Raw genomic sequence first — 21,105 nt, 5'->3', positions numbered from 1 at the left:
CTCTCTTCCCTCACTTAAGTGTGATTTAGCTTATATAGCTTTTTATTTTTCTTCCTCACCCTGGAACTGACCAGCAAACAAGAACTTTTAGGGTTTGTGTTGGAGGGTGTGTTCGAGGAGATGCCCGGAGGCAATCCGCTATGCTTACCAAGTGTCCAATTTCATGGCAGTCTCTTTCCTCAAGGAACAGTCAATAGGCACACTGGAAAAAGCAACATACCAGAGTTGGGTATGTTACCTGTTGGGTGGTGGGATACAGACTCTGGGTAAAATGAGGTGTTCTGAGATAGGGCAGATCAGCCTGAAGGTGAGCCTAGAGGTGGACCTGGATCTTGACAGTGAATTACCAAATCAGTATTTGTGGAGCCTCCTGTCTCCATTTCTCAGTGGTGGCCGTTCTGGGGTGTTTTCCTTTACAGTCAAGACTCCCTTTAGCCGGATAACATAAGAAAGGATCATATGTACAGGCAGCTAAAAGCTCTTCCAGTATCACTAAGAGGTAGTTTGAGATAAGTAAGTGGTCTCTGATGTCCCTGAAGACTAAAAACCGGGTGTCCTGAGTCCCAAGTGGTCCCACGCTCCCCTAGTTTAGCAGTCCAGAGGGGCAGTTAAGTCCCGCGTAAAGTGCAGAGTGGTTCAGGGCACTTGCTCCTGAGAATCTCCACCTGGTCTCAGCATCCAGATGAGCCAGCTCGCGCTCCGTTACTGCCAGCTCAGGCCGCCAGCGGTCACTCCGCCCACTGCCCCTCTCAGTCTCCTCCCCCTTCTTTCCCTTTTGCGCACCGCCATTTCCGCCTCCGGCTCTCTCCTATTTGGGCCCTCCTCGGCTTCCGTCCCAGATGATCCCTCCCCGAGGCTGCCGCCGCCTCCTCCTCCCGGAGCTGGAGCCACCTCCTCGGCCAGTGGCGTAGCCGGACTCTGTGTCGGGGCCAGCTAGATAGGGGCGGAGGTCCGGAGCCCGGTCTCGACCCGAGCGGGGGGCCATGGAGAAAGCGGCCCGAGGCGCTCTCGACACCGACTAACGCGGGCCTGTTGCGGCTGCAGGCGCCATGGACCGAGCCCCCGCAGACCAGGTACGCGGGCTTGGGCCGGGCCGGCCGGGCCGGGAGCTGGGGGTCGCTGCTTCCTCCCGGGCGGGCCCTGGTCTCCGAGGGTGGGCCCGGACGGCCGGAGCCTTCGGGTTTTTGCTGGCGCAGACCTCCTTCCCCCGGGAGCCTGGCGGCGCCCCACTCTCCTGCATTGTTCCAGCTGCTGTCTCGAGCTTGGGGGCTTTTCCAGCGCCGTTCCCCCCGGGCTGGGGACTCGCTTTTGCCCTTCCTCCCTGGCTTGGTGAAAGGGGCCAGAAGACTCCCAAGTTGTCCGTGCTCTCCCGAGAGAGGGTTTATAACTTCCAGAGAATACCACCTCCCCCCCCCTTCCCTTCCCTTCAGTTCTGGAATGTGTTTTCAAGGTGGAAAGGCTTTTGAGGGCTTCTCACTTAGAAAAACTGTCAGAGAATGTGTGGTAACTACAGACGAAGGCGGGGGGCGGGTTATGGGCTTTTTAAGATCTACGTTTCCTTGAGCGAAGCATTGTTTTTGCAGTGGTTTTAGGGAGGTCTTCCCTTTCAGATATGAAATACTACGGTTTCCCTTTGCCCTTCTAGCTAACTATTTCGCAAAAATAAGTGTCTTTTAAAAGTCGATATTATATTTTAAAGGGGTAGGACCGAAGCGCGAATTCATTTCCGAGCCCGTTTTCATATTCACAAAGCAGTCCCATTAGTGTTTTCAGTTGCATCAAATTATTGATTATCCAAGCCAGTAGGTGCTGGGAGGCTGGGATGGTGATAGTGTTAAAAAAAATAATCTAAAAATAATAGTTTTCTTCCCCCACAGACGTTTCGGTATTTTCCATCCTGAGACCTGTATGAAACGATTTAATTTGATGAAATCTAAGTTTACTCACTCTCCATTCCCCTCTTCAGTTGAAGGCCTTGCCCAGTGATGAACTAGGCAAATAGATGAAGGAAAAAGAGAGACTACGGATTTGCCTAATTACTTTACAAATGGATGATTAACACCTGAATAATGAGACAAGATTTCCCGAATTCCTGTATCTGTATATATGTAGCTAGTGAGAGCCAGTTCTGATTTTAAATCGTGCTCTTTTAGCAGGCAAAGAGCAGCCTCCTGGTTGTGTGTGTGTGTGTATAGATAGATAGATATATATATTTTTACAAAATCTTTATTTAAAAAAAGCTTTATGTGAATATGCCTCTGAAAACACAAATGAGTTTTATGAAACAATATGTGTATTTACCGAAGCAAATTGATTGGGGCCTCTTGGCAAATACATACAGGCTTTCCTGTGACCCAGGGTATTTTATATACACCCTATATCCAATTTAATGAAAAACAGTTTTTCAAGGTATCTATCAAAAATGTCTGAGATTTCAAAGCCTGACAAGTGAATAGGAAATTTTCTTGAATGATTTTTTTGTATGTGTGTCACTAATGAAAGGGTTACACATTTTGGTCGTTCTGTGTGATGACAGAACTGTAACTAGTAATGCTACCATATGTATACTTATGGTTCCCTTCATCCCAGAGGAAATGTAATTAACTATTTAGATGGTAACCCTTAGCATAGTTACTTGTGTGTGATTATCTTAACAGCAAGTGCTATGAGCAAATTATTTAGAGAGCCTCTTCATCTTTCATCCTGTATCTTTCCAAAATCCACAACCAGTTAAAATCTTGTAGAAATTTAAGGTTCAGAAAAAAATCATAAATGTAGGTTTTCCGTTGAAGAATTTTTCTTTTTTTTTTTTCCCCTCCAATACCTCTTGCCTCTTCCCTTAGCCTAACCTTAAATGAGAGAATAATTTGAATCAATCCCCCTTTCCCCCTACACATGCTCACAGGAAGCTGAGACCCCAGGAAGTGATGCCTAGTTCGTGCTGTAGGCAGTTAATTCAGGGGTCCATGGATGACCTGGAAGGAGTCTCCTTCGTTTTAATTAGCACTTTTCTGGGGCAAGACTCCATTATTTTCATCATATGCTCGTATTCATCATTGAAAAAAGGCACAGAACCATTAATTTCATGATAGATTAGGGGCTAGAACTGAGATTTGTCCACTTTGTGGAGTTCTTGATTGTTTTCACTATACCATTGAGTAATGCAATGGCTTTTCCGAGTTATTTGGAATGTACTTTTATATTTTTAATAACAAAGTGAATTTAATAGGTAAAAGTCATTAAAAACAGATGCCGTATGTGCTGAATTCCCATTTTTTCTCACTAAACATTTATTTTTTTCATTTTAAACCAGTGTTGGTTTATATTCAGAATTTCTGGGAATGTCTACAGCATTAAAACTTATAATATTGTAGTGGTTAGCAATTCATAGAAGTTTGATTTTTTAAAAAATAGTACTAATACACACTTTCTGCATTTTGTCTTAATCTAAGCGAAATCCTTGGAGTATTGCACAAGTGTAACTTAAAAAAGAAAACTCAGCATGTTTTGCCTGAAGGCATTCATGTTGCTGTTGTTGAATTACATCTTTTTTAAAAAAATATAAAATCTTTGTATAAAAGGATAAATTGTGTGTGCGTTGATCGAGATTATAAAAAGTAAGTTACTGGGAATACATGCTAGCTGATAGTCTTAATTGTAGTAATGACTATTTGAAAGAATGTTATAACCAGAAGAGAGTCTCAGGAGTATTCTCTTTTAGCAAGACTATATTAAACCAAAACAAGTAGCTTAATTTTACTTGCCGGAGTTAGTTCTAAGAACTACTTGGTATTGTGCCTTTTTTGTTGTTGTTGTTGTTGTTGTTAAGGGAAAAAAAGCTGGTATAAAGGGATGTGAAGCATAAATCATGGAGTTCATTTTGTTTATAAAGTCTTAGTGTTTCTATTTTTAATAAATTTAGGACAGTGTTTTGAGATTTTTTTTTTAATAAACAATAACCTTAGAAGTGACAGAACACTTGAGGTTTACTATCTCTTTTGTATTATCAAATAATTTAAACATTGGCTTGATATTTAGTACATTAACGTTAGGTAAGTTCTTTTAAAATAATTTACAAAATTATTGATCACTGATGTCTTTAATTCTTAGAAAAGCAAATGTGTAATAAATGCATATGGCTTCATGCAAAGTGCTGTTTACCAATAAAGATATAAAATTATTCGGTTTATAATTCTTTTCTTTAAATTATTTATAAACTTCAAATAATATCAGCACTGCAAACTAAATATATTCTAAATAAGTTACTCTAAAATGTTTGTTATTCAGCAGTATTTACAGTTAGCTTTTATAGATCTAAGTAAATGATTGTCTTAACAGATTTTAAAAATAATACTTTTGTAATAATAAAGAAGGTAAATAATGCTCATTTAGTGAAAATACCATTTGGAAATTTTATAAGGCATTTTTCCCCTAAGCTTTTAAATCAAAGAGGAAATATAAAGTAGAATTTTAGATTTTTGAAAAAGTAATAAAATATTACGTATGACAATGTATGGGACGTGGCTGAAGCTTACTCTGAGGCAAATGCATAGTCACGAATGTTTTCATTATTCAGCATTTTAAAAGGAAATTAAAAATTAAGCATCCAAGGCAAGAAGTTTGGGGGAAAACCCCTCAAAGAAAGAGAGAAAAAAAATGTAAAAGCAGGAATTAATTAATTAGATATTCCAAAAACTAGTATTAAATTTAGAAAGTTGGATGTTAGAAAAGTACCACCAGACTTTAACAGGATTAAATGTGGTCTATTTTAAGAAAAGGGGGAAAATGTATGGATAGGAAAGCAAATGGTCAGAGTCTAAGGTAAATGCTTTTGTTTTTTTTTTTCTTCAATATTTTCTGAAGTCTTGGCAGAACTCATATATATATATGTGATTTGTTTTGGCAAGTGGTTTACTTTCAGTATAAAACATTCCAACCAGAAAACAATAAAGCCAGCAGGTATCTCTGAAGCATTTTTTCCTTCAGAAGACATTTTATCTTTGGCCATGATATGTAAAACATCTTAATGTTTGATATATCATATTTACCTTAACATAGGAAGAATGTGGAGGGTTTCCATGGTCATATTTTTTCTCTAGGTGTGTAGTACATACTGACATTTCACTGTGGGAGCGTGCCTTATTATGTTCTACTTCAGTTTTGATTTCAAGTGAGTGTCTTTTTTCTGTTGCTTAATTTGGGAAAATTATTTGCACTCTTCTGAATGTTCTATCTCAGAGGAGTTTAGTATGCATTTTCTGTTGACGTGTGCTTCGTAGTAATGTTTGCCCATTTTCCCTAAACCAGCCTCGTGTGGTGCTCTCTTCAAAACATGAACTCAATGCATGTTTGTTGAATTATATATATAGGCTCTCAGTGATCTGAATGCATTTGTTTAATAAACTTTTAAATAAGGTTTTTATAGTTTTTGTTCTGATAAATTCTTGGGTTTTCTAGATTATTCACATCAAAGAAGTTTTATTGATGTTTGTTTAACTATATGCAGAATTTTAAATGAATGTGAAACAGCTTAAGTTTTGTTTTTTTTTTCAAATACAGGTTTCTGGGATTATGATTTTTCATTAATTTGGAAAATTCTGAAATAATTTCTGAAAGATAAAGATAATTTTATTGTGTGGTTTTTTTTTAACAAAGAGTAGTACAGGAATAGATTTTGTTCTGTGTTTAGACTTCTTTCATATTTATATTTTATTTAAGGAGACAAAAATTTGCTATAAAATTTTTGATTTCTAAAAAGCAGATCATGGCAAAAGTAGAGAGACTAAACAGAAATTCAAACTGAGGCATATCATTGTATGAAGTAAATAGTCTAATTTTTTCATAACATTTTGTTGTCCACTATGTTAAGACATTTTTTCCTTTGATCTCTATGCTAATATAATTGAAATATTGCCAGAATTTGTTGCTTGCTTAACATATTGTCTCTATGGTCTTTATTATATGGAATTTAAAAAATAGTTTGGGATCTTTACATTACTTTTCAGGCCTGAGAACAACTGAGGCTGCATTTTGATGTATGACACTGAAGGCCCCAAAGTCACAATAAACAACTTATAAAACCGTACGGAGTTGTAACTATAGGAGAAAGTTTGCCAGTCTGTTCCTACTAGTGACATCTTCTGTTTCTGCAGCTGTTGACTACAGCAGCTTCTCTTTTTTGCTAAAAACAAAGGCTCGTTTCAGTGTTTGTGAGTTTTATTGTTGAATGCCAATATCTAGAATTGCACTTAGAATAGAAACCAATACAGACTTTAATTTTTAAGGACATATACTGTGTATATGTACAGATATTAGTTATAAATTATGCATGACACTTTTTGAATAGTGGGTTGCCTAAATTCATAAAACATATAGAGTACAAATGAGACTAGGCATAAAAAATTTGTGGCACTGTCTCCCCTCCCCCCGCGCCACCTGGCTTGTGGGATCTTTGTTCCCTGACCAGGGATGGAACCTGTGCCCCCTGCAGTGGAAGTGGAGTCCTAACCATTGGACCGCCAGGGAATTCCCTGCACCTTTTGACTTGAGCAAGAATTTGAATTTGTTGTTACCAAAGTAATTTATGAGTTGGTATTACTTGGGGGGATCAGGAAAAGTTATTTTTAAATTATTTCTTTATATTAGTATTATTCCTTTTTTTCATATTGGGCTGAGAATTTAATATAACCGCATACCTCGCATTAAAAAAAAATCCTGGTGTCTTCTAGTCCAGATTTATAAAACTGTTCAGGTTCTCATATGTTCAAAGGTTGATATTTTTATACCTTATGTAAATCAGTTTTGAATCATGTTGACTATCACAGTGACAATCACTGACTTACACTGTTAACATTTGTTTTTGCCTCTTGTGTTGAAATTCAAGAAACCAACTCCAGTTCACAGATATTTGTGAGTTCAATGACATTATCAGCTTCAGATTTGGTTAGTAGTACGGAAGTAGACTTCAAAGTTAAATCAGGTGGGGAGGAAGGATATTGAATTGATACTGCTATATAGTTCAGATTTCTTCCCCAGACACGTGTTGCTGAATATTTACAGTGGACTCTTTGGAGAACAGTTTTTCTGAAAAAGGCTCTATATTTAGCATATCAAGTCTTTTCTTTAGGTTTTCTTGGATTTGCTACTGATTACTTTTGTGAGAAACATGCATGAAATTTATTCTGAGAAATATGCCTTGATGGGAGTTTCTACTGAATGCCACCCTAGTGGGGAAAAAGTTCTGGTTAGGGCTGTTGCTTTCAGGTAGTTGATTTGAGTTGTTGAAAAATTGGATTGCATTCCACTTACTGGTTTCGCTAAGAAGTGTTTAATATCTTTTTAGATTGTAATGTTTGTGGTTTTTAACATTCTGCTTTTACAGAATGTGCCTAGAGATTATTTCTTTGTATAATTAAATTTTAAAAATTTGTTGTTAAATATAACAAATATAGAAAGAAAACTGCATAAGACCAGTGTACAGCTAAATGAATTATTGGATGAATACCTTGTATCACCCAAGTTAGGATATAGAACTTTGCCAGGTACCCCAGAAACTGTCCAGGTGCCTCTTCCCAATCACAGCTCCCTCTTTCCTAAGAGTAATTCCTATCCTGATTTTCATGGCTCTTATTTACTTTTCTTTACAGTTTTGTCACCAACTTGTGCATCCTTAGTATGGTAGTTTATTATGTCTGTTAAACCTCTATAGATTTATAAGAAAAGATACAAAATAAACTAAAATGGAGTACATAGACTGGATTACTTTAGTTTACTCGGCTTGTCTACTGGGAAGCTGAAGTACTCATTTTTTCCCCAGTTTAACTGTGAAGCAAAAGTTTTTCTCCCTTTTTTTTTCATTTACTGTAGACATTTTCCTTCCTTTTAATTTAACCATACTAATCTAATTTCCTGAAATGGACAGAAATAGACTATTTTTTAGACTATTCAAACAAATATAAAGTAATTATCCTTCAGAACTCTGTTCAGTGATTTTTTTTTCCCCTAACAAAATTAGTTAAAAACACATTGTTTTGTCTGAAGAGCTAGTTTTTTTTTTTACTACCAGCTTTATTTTTGGACTGTGAGGTACAACTTCCTTGTATTCTTGATTGTTTTAACAGCTTTGGTTACGTACGAAATGACTTCATTGAAATCTAGTAACCTTTGATAACTTTTCTCCTATTTGATGGCTTTGTCTAAATAATGTAATCATATTTAATTATTTTAATTTGACCTTGCTATTCCTTTGAATGTCTTGTGAATACTAAGAAGAGACCTAATTACTGTTTGTAAAGACTGTCTCTTTTATCGTTAAGTTGTGAATTTGTATTATTTAAATTTTTGTTTGTTTGTTAGTAATGTGTTTCACTTTCTCTTTGAAGAATGTCAAGCTGTCAGCTGAAGTAGAACCATTTATTCCCCAGAAGAAGAATCCTGATACATTTATGATCCCTATGGCACTCCCAAATGATAACGGCAGTGTTTCTGGGGTAGAACCAACTCCAATTCCCAGCTACCTGATTACTTGTTATCCATTTGTTCAGGAAAACCAGTCCAATAGGTAATTTGTTTACTATTATTTTCTTTGGGTGGGGGAAGAAAGGGGTAGGGAAATATAGAAGTTGGCAAAGGATACTTCTTAATTTTTTCTTTTGTAACTTTTAAACATCAGCCATTTCTCTGTTTTCTAAGAGGAGTAAATAAAACCAAATGATGTAGAAATTTAAAAATTGTTAACATGGGTTATTGTTATTTTCTCATTCTTTCTAAGAGAAAATGGAGTTCTTTGTATGTATCTCCTATAATAAGTAATTGAAATTTGTCTGAAATAAATTGACTCAAAGGGAGGAATGAATTATTCAGAAAGAGGTGAACAAAAATCCTTTTTTGAGGATAGGCATCTAATCATAATTGCCAAGACGGTCTGGCATAAGAAGAATATATCAAGGGGTAGCACTTAACTTTGAAGCTTTTGTGTCTAGTTAGCATATATGTGTTAGACTCTGATTGTAGTTTAAATTTAGCTTCTGTGCTGTAGTCACAGGGTGATTTAGCAAAATGCTTACAGTTCAGATAATGTGTGACCTAGTGTTTAGGGTGTACCTTGTGATAGTCATGATAGCCTTTCTAACCCTGCTTAGACTGTCTGAATGATTAGCATTTCGTTGGTGTAGTTCATTTTATTGCTGTATAAAAGTACTTTCAGCCTCTTTCAAGTTATATCACACACAAAACATTGTACTTCTCCAGCACTCTGGGATAAATGGATGTGGCGACTAGACTCTAGCCTTTGCCCAGCCACCCCTGAGGGCTAAGGCAATCAATATTTCTACACGTCTATAACCATTGTGGCACACTAGTGTGCCCAGGCACATTCTTTGAGAAATTCTGGATGTATGAGATAACAGATCACTAAATTACTGTCTCAGATATTAAATATTCAAGTTAATAGTCTAAAACTCTTAATAGTTCTGGACATTAGGCAAACAGTAGAAGCTAAAGGAGTCTTCTGAATTGAGTCAAGTTAACATTATATTAAAAATCTTGGACCTATATTGGATTATGTTTGAAGTGATTTGTAAACTAGATTAAAAATACTATTCTGTATTTGGCAAAGTGGCCAAGTGTACAGTATGATAAATTTAATTTTTCTTACCTTACCAAATAATCTTTGAGAATTCATGAGTAAGCCAGCCATCAGATTATATTTTTAGAATTATGGCAGGGAATGTTTTTCTCTTTTGCTTTGTCATGGAATAGTGAGGAAAAGCTCTGTACTCCAGCCCCCTATGCCCCCTCATTTGTCAGCAGCAACTGTCTGCAAGGAGAACTGCTGAGACAGGAAGGACTGGTGCTTTATAGGAGGGGATTGCACTAGGAGAACTCTAATGCTGGAGATAAGATGGTAGTGAACAAGCTTGCCTTTTTCTTCTCTTCTTTCCCTTGGACCTGGTGCCTGCTTCCATTGCCAAGGAGGGGAGCTAGGGAAAGAGCCGGACTTGGCCAGGTGGTTGGGGGAGTATGGTAGAGGAGTAGGAGACTGTGGGCCTGAGCTAAAGAATGGGAGGTGGAAGAATCTTAACACCCGTTGTAAAGATCACCTTACACAATGATCACCTTACCCTGCTTTTTGCAGAAGACTGTCACAGTTGTTACCATTGGATGGGAACTTTGGACTGCCTTTAGTGGCAGATTCAGCAACTTAGGTGTTTTAACTTTTAGGCAGAAATACCTTGAGGAGGTTGAGGGGAGAGTTACAAATAAGAAAGGTCCGTACCAAAATTTTTAAATTTTGGAATGCAGTAAGCTATCAGGTTGAATTCCTTTATACTGTCAATTAAATTGTTATCACATGTACATAAAAATCTCTCATTATAGCAAGGAAATTTATAAAACAGTAATTTTATCTCTTTTTCAGAATTATTATGAGGCTACTGTTTTGTACTGTTTTTTCTTTTATTAAAATACGTTAAGATTTTGCTTTAGCATTACTTTTAGACATACATGTCAATAGATTTGTTCTTTTTTGATTTGGTTTTACAGACAGTTTCCATTATATAACAATGATATACGATGGCAACAGCCTAATCCGAACCCTGCTGGACCATACCTTGCTTACCCCATTATATCTGCTCAGCCACCTGTTTCTACAGAGTATACATATTATCAGCTGATGCCAGCACCATGTGCCCAAGTTATGGGTTTCTATCATCCTTTTCCTGCACCTTACTCCAACACTTTTCAGGCTGCAAATACTGTCAATACTATAACCGCAGAATGCACTGAGCGTCCAAATCAGCTTGGACAGGTCTTCCCGTTACCTGGTCATCGAAACAGAAACAGTAATAGAGGACCAGTGGTACCAAAAGTAAGTGACTGAATTTGATTGGCTTTTGTGTTTGATATTTCTCTTGTTAGTAATAGTATAAGTAATTTGCTACTTGTATTGATTAGCCTTTAATCCTGAATTTACCTTTTAAAAAACAGTCAACAGTGTAGCATTTGTAAAATAATTTTTTCCATTACTTTTGTTCCTCATTCTTAAATGGTGATATGATTTACAGTCATCTTGCAGTTCCTTCGGAGAGTTTACATAAGCATAATGCATAGATATTTCCAAAGTATTTTAATTTAGTGATAAAAATTGCATAGTGACACCAATTTTAATAAGTGATTAGTTTGGATCCTTTGCTAGCAGTGTTGAGTGGCTAATGCACATCAAGACATTTCAATCTTCAGAAATAAGCAGGAGATATTATGGAAAAGAACATTTGTTTCTTCAACTTCATTGTTTCTATTCTGTCAGTTTTTAGTAGGAATAGCACTTTGTTATCCAAGGGATGCTTTGTTATATGAATACAAGGTCTCCTAGGGCTAAAGAAAATTAAAGATAAATGTGTGAAACGACCTTTTGTCAGCACCAGCCTTTGACTAAATAAAAAAAAAAAAGACACAAAGGCCTTGAAATCACAGGAGGATTAAGGTTAATTCTAGGTGACTGTTTCTTAACTAAAAGGTTACTTTTCTATTGAGGCCATAATATTAAAGCAAATAAGAAGAAAAACCATGTTTCTTTTCAGCACTTTTGAGCTAATAGAAGGCAGAGGGATTAGATGCATTTTATGACTGTTATTGTCAAGGAGTTGATGCTTTCCTAAATTCCATTAGCCTAGCCTCTTCGGTGGAAAGTCTTGGCTATCTTTTGGCATACTTTTTACAGATTAAAATACAGACGAGCAGCAGAAGTTGCTTTGAAAAGCATTTTAGTCTTTGTTCATGGAAACATTCTGGATCAAGGGAAATCCTTTTGGGACTTCTGAGAATGAAAAGAAGACAATAGTATATAACTTTAAGAGTTTGAAGTAACATGATTTCTCAGAGTGCATTTCCAGCACTTGAATCTAAGAAGTTAAATTTGGAGCTCTATTGTATAAATTGCTATTAAGTGATGACTACCCATATTTTTAAAAATGAAGGAAAGGATCAACTTTTTAGTATTTTCTTTTTAAACTCTAAAGCAGAAATTTCTTCTGTAATTCATTGCTAAAATTTCGCTTTTGGATAAGTTACCATCCTTTTTATTACCCTTTTAAATAAAAATTTGCAACCCCTAATTTGACATGATTATACTCTTATTGTTTATTAGGTATTGATTGAGAAAACTAAAAATTCAAATGACAATTAAAATGAATTTATATTTTATTATAGTAGTATTAATGGTTATTTGAAAATAGTATATAAATGTATGTATAATACATTTTTTACCCTATTATCATTGGCTGCAGATAATTTCATGAAATCCTAACACAGTAACCCTGTTTCCTCATAGGTTGGGAGTCACTAATTTGTAGGCTACATTTAAGTATCTATTATAAAGGATGTGTATTTTATAATGTTTAGTACATTGAATAAGATCTTAATTTTTTTTTTTTTTTTTACTTCAATCAGCAACAGCTTTTACAACAGCACATAAAAAGCAAAAGGCCACTGGTGAAAAATGTAGCTACTCAGAAAGAGACAAATGCAGCAGGTCCTGATAACCGATCAAAAATTGTGCTACTGGTAGACGCTTCACAGCAGACTGGTAAGGCAAGATTTCTTACATATATACATTATAGGTTTTTTAAAAAATTTATTTTTTTGAGGGAATTCCCTGGCCGTGCAGTGGTTAGGGTTCCACGCTTCCACTGCACGGGCCACGGGTTTGATCCCTGGTTGGGGATCCCGCATGCTACATGGCAAGGCCAAAAAAAAAAAAAAATTTATTTTATTGAAGTATAGTTGATTTACAATGTTGTGTTAATTTCTGCTGTACAGCAAAGTGATTCAGTTATATATACATATACATCCTTTTTTGTTTTCTTTTCCGTTATGGTTTATCACAGGATACTGAATATAGTTTCCTGTGCTGTACAGTAGGACCTTGTTGTTTATCCATTCTATATATAATAGCTTGCATCTGCTAATCCCAAACTCCCAATCCATCCCTCCTGCATCCCTCTTTCCCCTTGGCAACCACAAGTCTGTTCTCTATGTCTGTATACATCACTGATTTTCATCTGTTGTCATGCATTGACTTTATAATTGTGGACTCTACCACTTTTTTTTTTTGTATTTCGGCCATGCTGCAAAGCAAGCAGGATGGTTCCCCCACCAGGGATCGAACCCTGGCCTCCACAGTGAAAGCTCCAAGTCCTAACCAGTAGGCCACCGGGGAACTCCATGGACTCTACCACTTTTTAGGATTCTAGGCTTTCATCCGTTTATCCTGCCACTTTGTGAAATTCTCTAGGAAGGATAAAACAGTCCATGTCCTTAATATTCTTTCAACTTGCATGCTGGCTTATGTACAGTTTTGGGCAGGATTTGATGTTTCCTTATCCCCTTACAGTAGTGGAGCAGTTCAGAAATCAGAGATGGAATTTTGCAGACATTGTAGAAATTTGAGGGACTCATTTTGGTAGAAATCAGAATTGTGTGTGTTTTATAACTAGATTAAAATCCTTTTTAAAACATCCTAACATCCTATAATATCTTTATAGAAGAAGTTACCAAGTTTTCTGCACCGTATTTTAGTGTAGATCTGAACCAGATGTATGAGTGATACCTATATCTTCAAATAAGTAAAAATTTTGGACTAGTGATATCATTTTGTCAAAAGTTTTTTAGAGGACTCTATAAGCATTAAATTACAAAACTTTATCCTGGTAGTAGATAAGAATTAATAAATAGTCTTAAAATATTCTTGCTATTTTCCAGTTCATACTGTGAAATTTCATTTTGTGTCTCTGGTCTCAGCCTAATAGCTATAGAGTAGATGGCCGTCTTCTACTCAACACCCATTGTGATTAAAGAAATCCTTATTAATGATCCAAGGCTAGGAATTAGATCTGTTCAAAGGCATATTTGCTTTTTACCCCCTATAGTTTTCACAAAAATGCTGTCTGGCTTAAAATGAATTAGGTGGCACATACATTCTTTCATTTGGACTGTACCTTTTCTGTTGGACATCTGTTCAGTTTCCTTTTACAATTGCTTAGGTCTGTTAGGAGCAAGAAGGGATTTGGGAATCAGTTAAAAAACAATCTTGCTGATAGTGCAGTCATTGTGTGATTTGTAGGGCATAAAGCGATGAGATTAACAGACTGACAGATGGTTGGAGTGGCTATGGAAAAGAGTCACAAGGTAATATATGACAAAATTTTCTATGTTTTGGTTGTTCCTAGACATAGTGACCCATTTCTACATGCTTTGAACCCTGGAACTGCTTTAAAAATTTATCCTAACGTCTTTGGTTTGCTCATTAAGTGTCCACAAAGACAGCCTTCTGAAGCACAAGAATTAGAAAGTGAAAAGATGAAGACATAATTTGAGTAGAAGATTATACCTTCTATCAGTATTCTTATTCTTTAGTTTGTTTTTAAGTTATCAGGATTAATTGGTATCAACTATAGGTAGAATGAAAATTTTAAAGGAATTTGTAGCAAATTTTTACTCTTGAACACAAGCTCGTATTTAAGAGTTTAGTAACATGGCTAGATATAAAATAATATGCAAAAGTTAATTGCATTTCAGTGTGCTGCCAACAAACAAAATTTAAGATATTATTTACAGTAGCAACAAAAATACAGTTTCTGGCATAAACCTGACAAAAGATAATAAGACATTGATGCAGAAAACTGTAACTTTATTTTAGGACATTTAAAAAAATAAATAGCACGCTCATTCAGGACAATTTGATGTTGCAAATGGCATTTTCCCCGAAGTTAGTCTATAGATTCAATGCAGTTCTATTCAAAATTCCTATGGTGGGCTTCCCTGCTGGTGCAGTGGTTAGGAATCCACCTGCCAATGCAGGGGACATGGGTTCGAGCCCTGGTCTGGGAAGTTCCCACATGCCGCGGAGCAGCTAAGCCCGTGTGCCACAACTACTGATCCTGCGCTCTAGAGCCTGCGAGCCGCAACTTCTGAGCCCTCGCGCCGCAACTACTGAAGCCCGCGTGCCTAGAGCCCATGCTCCGCAATGAGAGAAGCCACCGCTGTGAGAAGCCTGTGCACTACAACGAAGAGTAGCCCCTGCTCACCACAACTAGAGAAAGCCTGCACACAGCAACAAAGACCCAACACAGCCAAAAATAAAATAAATAAATTTATTAAAAAAAAAAATTCCAGTGGGGATGTTTTTGGAACTTGACAAACTAATTCTAAAATAAAGGAGCACTGGCCAAGACATCCCTGGAAAATAACTTTTCCTCTAGATATCAAGACCTATTAAGCCATTTTATTTTTTATAGGCTTATACAAAAATATAGTATATAAAATTCAGTATGTGAAAATCAAACAGAACAGAGAGCCCAGAAACAGACTCATACGTGTGGAAACACATGTAAGGAAAATGACAAAGATAGCATCACAGACCCCTAACATATACATCATGCAAATCTATTCCAGATGGATTAAGGGCTTAAATGGGAAAACCACATGTAGTAGAAAATATAGGCAGATATTTTTATGATTGCACGGAGAGAACTATTCCTAAAATTAAGAATTTCTGTTTATCAAGCGTCAGTGAAAGAACAAGGCACAAATCTTGGAAAAGATTTTTACCATGCATGTAACTGACAGAGGATTAGTGTGAGGACATATAAAGAATTCATAGGAATCAATAAGAAAATGATCCCACCTTGTGCTCAGGGCCCCTGGAATGCAGTGCTGCCAAGGGGCTGAAACAGTTTGGCAGAACTATAGGAATATTTGGACCCAGTTGTCCTACTCAGGTGAATGTATCCAAATGGAATCTCCCCCTAGAAAGAAAAGGAACTGTTTGATTAAAGGTGTGTACACTGCAGCAGCAGCAAAAAAAAAAAAAAAAACACTGAAAACTTCTCAATGTCCAGTAACGGGCAACAAGTCAAAAGAAGTCTCTAGGACATCCACTCAGTGGAATAATATGGGGCCTTCATATATTATAATTAATGAAGAACATATACATAATATTAAACAGTGCAACTCAAAAATTGTATTGATTCTGTATAAAACTTATATATGGAAAAAATTGTGTATATGGAAAAGGAATATTTGTGATAGGTTAGGAGATTGTAAGAGGTTTTTTAATGTCTTGTAATTACAATTTGTGAAATACAAAAATGAGAAACAGGCAACTTAGTAGAAGAATAGGCAGAAGTCAAACAATCCAAAAGTAAATTTAACAAGTATTTTACAGAAAGGAAAACGTGAGTGGCTAAAACCATGAGAAAAGATTCTCAATCTCGTTATTAAGCAGAAAAATGCAAATTAAAACCCACAATGAGCCATCTTTTTATACCCAACTATTGGCAAAAATTATAGCCTAGAGGACAGTGTCAAGTATTTGGTGAATATGTGCATCAGTGGGGATATTTATATCCTGCTGTTAGAGTGTAAACTGTTCTAACCACCTTTGAAAATGATTTGGCATTACCAAGCAAAGTTGAATATTATGTGTATCTCCTAAGGCCTAGCAGTAATTATCTTAGAGAAACTTCACGTGCACACATACACATTTATATGTCTATATAAGAATGTTTACAGCAGTATTGTTGTTAATAGCAAAACCCCCAAACAACCCAGGTGTCCCATCAGTGGTACAAAGGATAAATGCATTTTGGTATATTCATACACAGACATTCTAGATTCCAGCGACCTTAATGAATTACAGCCACATGCATCAGAATCTCAAAACCAATCACTGTTTAGGGGAGGGGGTAGCAGCAGGGGGAAGCAAGTCACAGAAGAATATGGACAGTATGATTTCATTTTAATAAAGCTAAAACTGCAAAAGTACGTGATATATGTTTTTGGAATACAAAAATCCTTGGTAAATCTAGTTTAAAAAGTGAAGGAATGGTAAACACAATTCAGAATAGTGGTGACCTCTGAGGGAGAAAGAGAATGCAGTGGTGGAGGAGGCATGCCGTGGACTTCAAAGGATTGGTGATGTTCTCTTTCTAAAATGGGTAATGGTGGTTTGTTTTAATTATTCTGTGATATTAATTATACAAATATTTTAGTTATACAAATATTCTCTTTTCATACTAAATACATTTTATAAACCAACTTCTCAGGAACAGCTTACCTTTTGATGATCTTTTCAAAAGCTTTCACCTGTTTTCTCTATTTACAAAGTTAGGTATCTTTGTTTTCTTACAATTTTAATGATAACAAGAATTGATCAACTTGTCCTCAAAAAGAGTTGTCAAACTTTCCTTGCCTTACAGATTTCCCATCAGACATCGCTAACAAATCTCTCTCAGAGAGCTCTGCCACGATGGTCTGGAAGGCCAAAGGCAGGAGGAGAAGAGCATCCCACCCTACTGCTGAATCCTCTAGTGAGCAGGGGGCTAGTGAAGCTGACATTGACAGTGATAGTGGCTACTGCAGTCCCAAACACAGCAACAACCAACCTGCAGCTGGGGCTCTGAGAAATCCTGATTCTAGCACCATCAGTGTATGTGGCATTACTTTGATTTCCTCATCAGTCATCTGTGTCAGTATTATCTTTGTGTCCTCTGCTAAAGCTGAAGTATCTATTTTCATGAACAATTCCTATAATAATAGGATGGTTAAAAATGTATTTTGTATGTTTTATTATTAATATAAGAATACTCATTTATGGAGAAGTATTTTTTCTAAGATTATAATAAGCATGCTTCACACTAGATGGAATTATGAAATGTTTTGCAAGGTATATGGTGTTTACTCTTAAGCGGAAAATAATTGTCTTTTTTGTTTCTATTTTTAGCATGTGGAATCATCTATATGTGCAGGTACTTACTTTCTGCATAGTGTTTTTGCTATACTTTCTTCTTTGTCCATGTCACAGCTTTGTTTTTAAGCATGAAGCTTGCTGATGCTGCAAAAAAATTGGAAATCTTCCAAGGAAATTCAAGTTAATTTGAAAGTACAGTTTTGTTGATGGAATTGAGAAAATTCCAGCTAGAGGTATTCTGTAAGATGACAACTTGTATTACTAAGAACTGGAATACCACTTAAAGTTTATGGAAAATTTTTCAGTATTACATTTATAGTGACTGAGTTTCAGTACGTGAAGTTAGGGGGCCCTTTAGGTTTTGACATCTTTATATTTTAAAATCTCATTTATTACAGGTGGTGTAAATTGGTCCAATGTAACTTGCCAGGCAACTCAGAAAAAACCTTGGATGGAAAAAAATCAGACATTTTCTAGAGGTGGAAGGCAGGCTGAACAAAGAAATAATTCACAGGTAATTTGGATTAGGTTGGAGAAAGTTGAGTAGTGTGAGTTATGGTATAGTGGTTTTGAAGGGCAGTGTCCTTAATATTTGGCGATACATGTTGTGTTGTTTAAAATAACATGATATCTGTAACTTTTAAATGGCTTAGCCAATAAAATTATTATTTAAATAATGAAACAAAATGGTAAGATGTTGAATGTAGGTGGGATGTATATTGTACCATTTTCTACTTTTCTATATTTAAGAAATATATTTGTATATTTTATAATTTAAAAAAAGAATACTCTCCAGTCCTGCTTCATCTTCTGTGACTGTTTCTTATCCATATAAAAAAATTTAAAGCATTTTAATACCTTAAATATTGATTCTTTGAACTTCAGGACTGCAGCCTTGTCCACGTGTCTTTAGTTGACTATAAACACCACAAGCCATACTCGGTGCTTGTTGCGGTACCATAGTGATGGCTGCCTCTGCCATAATGGGGCCAGACGGGGCAGCTTCCTGGTCTTGGGGAGCAAGATCTAGCTGCGGTACAGCAGAGCAAGTTATATACTGCCACGAACTTCCAATAATTGTCTTCCTGCATTGGTTGGTTGTGAAATCAGGGAGGTGTTGATTGGTCAGTGTTTTTCCTTTTTAATTTTTAGATACGGTTCCTGGATTCCTTAAATCTAGTTAAGGAATTAAAGTTACCATATGAATAGATCTGGATGAACTGAAGTAAGAGTAGGTTACTAATGGATTGAATAAACCAAATACTTGCCGGTGTGCCTTTGCTTCCCTGAAATGAAGTACTTCAGACGTACCCTAATGTTAATTAGGCTGTAGGGAAAACAAGTAGAATAATGCCCTCTTCCCTATGGTTATTGCAAAAATGAGTCATTGTTGTTTGTGGCAGGCTTGTGAGGCAGTCTAGCTTTATTTGATTAAAAACAAAAGAGCTAAAACAAGAACTGTTCGTATAGATTAGATAAACAAAATCTACGGAATGTTTGGTTAAGGACTGAAATTTTATGTTGAAATCGTAACTGCTAGACCTGCCAAGTTTGCAGTCTCATTACTGGTACTTTTGATATCAGTAGCCCACTAGAGAGGAAATAATACTGATACAGAAAAACATTTTATCTCTGCCTCAAAACTGATGCGGAATGGTGAAAAACACAAAACTTTCAATTTTAGAAACGCATAAACGTTTGTTTATTTTGTCTCCCTTCATTCCAAAGAACTGGAGCCAGATGTTGAACAATGTGTGTGTTTTCTTTTCTACTTCTGAGGCTTTGTTATACTTTTCTTAAGTGTGTAGCTTGATTTTTGATATGCAGAATCTTTTTTTTCTTTTAAGTCAAAATATTTTTCCCCTTTGCAATTTCTGATTGTTTTTAGGCTTAAAAAGTCTTTTAGAAATCTAGTAAATATCCACTTGTATTTTCTGCTTCTTTTTTACAGGGTAATGTTTTCAAAACTTTTTTATCTGAGGTTTTTTTTTGATGCATGGTACAACATAATGAGGTCGATTTTCACAGTAGTTAACCAGTTGTCTTAACATTGTAATCCATTATTTTTTCTGATTTGTGCTGCCCTTTTAGTCATTTGCTAATTTCTTATGTCTTGGGTCCTGTTTCTGGGCTTTTTTGTTCCATTTATCAGATTTTTGCACCTGTACCATGCTGTTTTAACTACTGTACAATGTAGTGATTTTTAATGTTTTTACCAGTGTTTTAACATTTGAAACAGCATATTTTTTCTATACTGTGATGTAGCCTTAATTGTAAATGAAGGACAGAATGTAAAAACTTAAGTTTTTAAAAATGGCTTTATTTTGTGAATAGGTTGAAAAATAAAATATATGAAAAAGGTTATACAATGAACAATCTCATTTTTACCCTGTCTCCACTTGTCTTCTTATCTTCCCTATATCTGTGTATTTTCCCAGAGTTTTTTTTTTTTTTTAACAACTCCTAATGTTGTATGGATATATCCTTGTTAATTTCTGAAGTCCTGTCATTGGACACTTGAATTATTTGTAAACTATTGCTGTTAATAGACGTGCTGCAGTACTAATTAGACATCTGTGTGTATAGCAGTAGACTAAATTCCTAGGTAAGGTATTGCTGAGTGAAAAGATAAAGTCATTTCTGTTATTTGGTAAATAACACCAGATTGTACCAGTTTACATTCTCAACAATAATGTGGAGAGTGCTTATTTCCAAGTAGCCTCAGTAATCATGTGTTTTCAAGATTTTGGATTTGTGCCAGTGAGGGAGAAATAGTGTATTAAAGTAGTTGAGTATCTTTCCATATGTTTAAGGGCCGTTTGTACTTTTCTGTGAACTTGCCATATTCTTTGACCATTTTTTGTATCTTGATCTATTTCTCTGTTTTTGTACATTAAAAATTTTTTTTTAATTTAGAAATGTTTATTTTTATTTTTCTTGGGCCGTGTGCCTTGCGGGAGCCTCGTTCCCCGACCAGGGGTTGAACACAAGCCCCCTGCAGTGGAAGTGCGGAGTCCTAACCACTGGGCCGCCAGAGAATTCCCTGTTTTTGTACATTTTTAAATCAATTTGATCAAGCTCTTAGCAAATTTTTTTAATTTCTGGGAGCCGGTAGTCTGTAATATGAGTTGCAAATATTTTGCTAGATTTTCATTTTTATTTTTGACTTTGCTTATTATTATTGCCATATACAAGTTTGTTTTAAATAGCATTAAGAAGTTTATTTTTATAAAGGAATTTGCCTGTTTTCCTCCAATGTGTTTATGCTTTTGTGTTTTTTTACATTTAAATCTTTATTCCGTTTAGAGTTTGTCTTGGTGGATGTTGCGAGATGTGGGTCCTATTTTGTATTTTTCAAG

At 36.0% G+C, this 21,105-nt stretch overlaps 1 protein-coding gene across 1 annotated transcript in view; it reads left to right on the top strand.

The window, feature by feature from the left end:
* The first annotated feature begins 854 nt into the window (after nt 1–854).
* Nucleotides 855–21,105, top strand: part of SECISBP2L (SECIS binding protein 2 like) — a 62,539-nt gene continuing 42,288 nt past the window's right edge. The window contains exons 1-7 of the mRNA XM_068551212.1: nt 855–1,073; nt 8,382–8,560; nt 10,543–10,867; nt 12,448–12,583; nt 17,256–17,485; nt 17,780–17,804; nt 18,145–18,260. Coding sequence (XP_068407313.1) covers nt 1,050–1,073; nt 8,382–8,560; nt 10,543–10,867; nt 12,448–12,583; nt 17,256–17,485; nt 17,780–17,804; nt 18,145–18,260 — 1,035 coding nt within the window. The 5' untranslated portion in view covers nt 855–1,049. The remainder of the gene's footprint in view (nt 1,074–8,381; nt 8,561–10,542; nt 10,868–12,447; nt 12,584–17,255; nt 17,486–17,779; nt 17,805–18,144; nt 18,261–21,105) is intronic.

Source organism: Eschrichtius robustus, chromosome 1, assembly GCF_028021215.1.
Source record: "Eschrichtius robustus isolate mEscRob2 chromosome 1, mEscRob2.pri, whole genome shotgun sequence".
NCBI classification, from domain to species: Eukaryota; Metazoa; Chordata; class Mammalia; order Artiodactyla; family Eschrichtiidae; genus Eschrichtius; species Eschrichtius robustus.
Note: the sequence above shows the minus strand (reverse complement) of the source record. Positions and strands in the feature narration are given on the sequence as shown.